General features: G+C 37.5%; 1 protein-coding gene across 1 annotated transcript in view; it reads right to left on the bottom strand.

The window, feature by feature from the left end:
* WDFY3 (WD repeat and FYVE domain containing 3) overlaps window positions 1-5,147 on the bottom strand; it is a 290,805-nt gene that overhangs the window by 107,766 nt on the left and 177,892 nt on the right. The window contains exons 21-22 of the mRNA XM_023513344.1: window positions 3,455-3,636; window positions 1,091-1,322 (exon numbers count right to left, since the gene is read on the bottom strand). Coding sequence (XP_023369112.1) covers window positions 1,091-1,322; window positions 3,455-3,636 — 414 coding nt within the window. The remainder of the gene's footprint in view (window positions 1-1,090; window positions 1,323-3,454; window positions 3,637-5,147) is intronic.

The following is a 5,147-nucleotide window of genomic DNA, read 5'->3' as shown; positions in this document are numbered from 1 at the left end:
TCTAAGTTTACTCTTAAAATATACTCAACATAAAGCACAAAGTAAAAGTAAAGTATTTCAGCTGTTGCCTGACAAATCACAACCCCCCCATACTCAAAGGAGAAAGGGAACAAAAATGAATGAAATGTCCACGAACTCTGCAGTACCAAGGCCCCTCCCTGACAGAAGCCCTCCCGCATGCCTGCCTAGTATCCTGGACAGTGCAACAGAGTGTTAACGGCGTAAGTTTTGAAGCTAAATGACCCACGTTTGAATATTGCTTTATCACTCAAAGGTGTCTGACTTACACATTTTTGTGCTTCTCTATGAAATGGGGACTATGATGACAGAACCTAATTTATAGTGTTTTGAGAGGAATACATACACTTGGAAGGCTCAAAGCAATTGTCTTTCTAATTAACTTACTAGGCACATAGTAAGTGTTCAAGAAGTGTTAGCTTGTTATTAGTAGTATCTAAATCAAGAATATGGAGAAAAGTTACAGGATTATGACCATTTACCATACTCCTCCTAATCCATCTGAGACCCACAGCAGAATCAGAACAAGGGAATGAAAGACACCATGTGGAAGGGACACTACAAAGGAGCTGGCAGCTTAACAGCAGTACCGTTGATTCTAAATGTTTTAGGGGGAGAAAGGATAACAGAAAGTGGAATGTACAAGTAAAGAGAGGAGGAAAGCTGTTGTCAGTGGGTCTCATCTAGAGGTAATACACATGTGTTTACTGAACCTTCTGTTCTTCCTCTAACAAGAATAGCTACACTTTAATTTGCATCATGGACTAAGAGAAATTACAGAACGAGAACAGGGTTGAGATTAGACTCGTAAGAGTACACACTTGCACTGAGGAGCCCGTAAGGGACACTGGGTAATCAGTGATGAAGAAGAAAGACTAAGAATCAGGACAGTACAGTGTGATCAGTAGAGGAGAGTATTTTACATAGAGAGGAGTGGTCACAAGGATTGGGCTGAAGAAAAGTGGAGAAGGCCCTTTTCCTAGACAAAAACACAAACAACTTTATACACGCACGTGTGTAACACCGCAGGAGTTGTTTCATAAACTATGAGAACTAAGAACAAGCTACTTACATGGCATACACACAGCCTGAAAACTTCCAACATAATTTGGTCCGAGTTCAAAAATGGTGGTAACATTTGAAGGAGGCAAAACTTCTTCCAGAAAGTGAGTGGGTCCCAGGCGCCAAACTAATGAAGCAATTTGGCGCTGGGCAGGTGGAGTACCAACGTAGGCGTAGACTGTGCTCACCACTGGGGGATTTGCAGAGCTTGAACCTCCAGAAGTGCTGTGAACATAATGAAGCTGCAGGACAAAAGCAAACGTGTAAGGCGTGAAGAAACACTTTCACCAAAAAACCCCAAAACGAAACAAGCCAAAACCTTCCACTGTGTCTATTTCATAATCCCAAAGCTACACAACCTTCCAAATGTACCAAAACATCTGGGGTGAAGGAAAGTAAGGGCAGGGCAAGACTCAGGGATCTGAAACTGCGCATCTAACACGGCAGCTGAAGATTTGTTATTCAGCTCTCTAACTCTGACTCTTTAATGCCAGAAATGGCAACAATCAAACAAAGGGATATTGTCACTGGGTGGTTTGCATCAAATTAATATGCTTCTCTAAAATTCTACTGTTGATATAAAAGGAGATTTCCATCCTGGGATTCAAGTAGTCTTAAAGTTAGCTGTTACCTTCAGTGTGAATCTACTAACTAAAATTACTGAGGAGAGTGTTTTATAGACATAAAATACTAGAAGAATATTAAAAAAAATAGTTTATGGATGCACTGCCATTTATACTAATATAGATTACCCTTAATCTAAAGTACTAACCACTATTGATTGACACTTTCAGATCTGAAATTAAAACTACTGTTTATTGATGGGTGCCTAAGTTATCATTCAATTCACTTATAATAAATGGTATAATTTGGCAGAGTATAAGAGATAAGGTTATTAAGTTGCTTTTTCTTGCAGAGGCAGCTTTCATCACTAAGGCAGATTTTACTACTTACTGGGACATTTCCACTGATTATTCTATTATAACAGCATCTCGCCTCTATATTTCATCTACCATTCTATATATTAACAAACAATTCTTGGTGATGTTAATAGTATAAATATGAAGACCAACATGTGAACTAAAGTTGACTTCACAGTACTGTCACTACTCAAGGTCACAATGATGTAAATATATTTAATAATAAATTTCCTATCCCTAAATTCTAGAAGTTGATATTTTTACTTTTACACACACACAAGGAGCAATCTGCTACACAATCAACAAGCCCATTTCAAATGGAATCATGTATATAAGCAATTAATGACAATTCCCTAAAGGAACATTTTAGGGTTTATAATACAGAAACATGGTGTCATAATAAAATACCATTATCATTAAGGAAGGGAAGATGTTAAAAGAAGATGCTGCTTTCAGTACTTTTAAAACTTTAATTCACACAAAATGGTAGTTTCCCTTTGTTACTGGTTTCAAGTACTATCATTCTAAAATAGATAGGATCTTTTAGAACTTAAAGAAATTTAAGAGTTTGCTCACTGAGTTGTATGGAAAATTATTAGCAGCATTCTTCCTGATTCAGAAAATGGAACTGCACCTTTCTTTATTGGTTACTTCAACTCTCTTCTCTATCTTCTGAATACCATTGTATAGATACCTAGAGTGATATTTATATACTCATTTATTTAACAAACAAAAAACTGAAGGTCTGTAATATAAGGGAATAATCTGGGAGATATGAAAACAAAGAAAAAAAACAATTCTGGCTCTGAAGAAATATGGAATTTTCTGTAAGAAATTAAGTAACAATGAAGCAATAAAACCGTGTGTTCACAGTTATTTAGCAATTCCTTAACTGCTTTTTATATATTTTCTTTTTAATATATTTTTTAAGAGACAGGGTAGAGTACAGTGGTATGACCATGGTTCACTACTACCTCGAACTCTTGTGGTAAAAGATCTTCTTGCCTCAGCCTCCCAAGTAGCTTAGACTATAGGCACTTAGGTAATTTTTTTAAAACTTTTTTTTGCAGAGACAAGATTTTGCTACATTGCCCAGTCTGGCTGTAAACTCCTGGCATAAAGTGATCCTCCACCTTGGCTTCCCAAACCATTGGGATTACAGGTGCAACTCACTATGCCCAGCCTCAACTGGTTTCTCTACTATGGAAAAGCACTTAGCAATCTGGTTAAGTTCTGACACATTCAGTAACTTCCTTATCACCTGTAACCCCTCATTTATTTTCTTCCTTAATAAAGTGACAAGAATTAGCCACATGATTCTAACATGTTATTCAGTTATGTTGAAGGTCAACTTAAAATTAAGATGGTAACCTTAAAAAATACACCTGCAGAATACATGCACAGGTACCCTAAACTCTCGTCAAGTAGGGCGATTTCCAGATGTGCATACTTACCTTGACAGTGTTAACAAGCTGTCCATCAATATACAGGGCTGCAGTGCTGTTTTTCAACATGCCTTTGCTCATCACCAGAACCAGATGATGCCACTGTCCCTCAACTATGAGGTCTCCACATCGAAAGCGAGCACAGCATGGGAGAATCTCATAGAACGAGGACTCTTCACTAAAATCATCAACTAAAACAAAGGGGGAGGAAATGTAAAAAACCTTTTCCAATACCATCCCTATTCTAAGAATTATTCATATCTAGATCAGCGTGTTTTGACTTTGCACTATAACAAATGAAATGACAATGCAAATGAAGTACACTATTCATATAATAAACTGTCTGGAGTAAGCAGTAAAACCTAAGAGTAAGCAGTAAAACCTAAGAAGTACACTATTCATATAATAAACTGTCTGGAGTAAGCAGTAAAACCTAAGAGGTATTTTTGCTTTGTTTTGCTCAAGAGATGTAGAGTTATAATCAAATAAAGTTACAATAGCTGATAAAGAATAAATAAAACAAAACAGACAATAAAATACAGCTGTGATAAGCAATAAAAAGAGATTAGTCAACACCAAAACCAAAAATAGATGAGTGGGACTACATCAAACTGAGAAGTTTTTGCACAGCCAAGGAAACAGCCAAGAAGCAACAGAGCAAAAAGGCAGCCTGTGGAAAGGGAGAAAATACCAAAAACCATGAAAAGGGGCAAATTTCAAATATATATAAGGAACTACTACAATTCAACCATGGAGGAACTAATAATCCAATTAAAAAAAAAATGGGCTAAGGATCTGAATAGACATTTTTCCAAAGAAGGTATCCAAACCGTGGACTGGTCCGTGAGAAGGTGCTCGGCACCCCTAATCATCACGGAAAGGCAGTCCAAAACTACAGCATCACCAGATGGGTTAGTATGTTAAAAAGAGAGAGAGAGAAAAAAAAAACAGCAACAGTTGTTGAGAATGCAGAGAAACTAGAGCCCTCATGCACTGGTGGTGGGACACAAAGTGGCACAGCTGCTATGGGAAACAGGACGGAGGTGCAACATTGAAACTAGAGCCGAGATATGATCCAGCCACATCACTTCTGGTTATTTATGCAAAAGAATTGAAATCAGGATTCTGAAGCAGTATAAGCATTCATATGGATGGATGAATAAATGAAGAAAAAGCATACAATAGATTACTAGTTGGCCTCAAAAAGAAGGAAATTCTGCCATATTACCACCTGGACAAATCCTAAGCATGTTCTATACTGCATGGTTCATCTTTACAAGTGATCAAAAATAGTCAAAGTCATCGAAATGAAGAATGAAGTGGTACATGCCAAGGGTTTGGAGGAGTGGAAAATGGAGAAAAGTATACTCTCTGATTTGCTAACATTCTACAATCACTTCCTGACACAAATCCGGCTTCTCTCTGTTATCTAGTACGTTATCAGATCAAGCAAAGAGTATGGGTCCACAGTAATTTGATTTAAATGTTAAGCTAATTAAAAATTTATGTTTCTCTTCTAAGTATTTAAAAGGGGGGAAGACAGCAATGGAAAGCTAGAGATGTTAAAGACTCATTTAAAAAAAAAAATCAAGACAGGCCAGGCACGGAGGCTAACGCCTGTAATCCCAGCCCTCTGGGAGGCTGAGACAGGTGGAATGCCTGAGCTCAGGAGTTTCAGACCAACCTGAGCAAGAGTGAGACC

Source organism: Otolemur garnettii, unplaced genomic scaffold (assembly GCF_000181295.1).
Source record: "Otolemur garnettii isolate 467f Iridium unplaced genomic scaffold, OtoGar3 scaffold00039, whole genome shotgun sequence".
NCBI lineage: Eukaryota > Metazoa > Chordata > Mammalia > Primates > Galagidae > Otolemur > Otolemur garnettii.
Note: the sequence above shows the minus strand (reverse complement) of the source record. Positions and strands in the feature narration are given on the sequence as shown.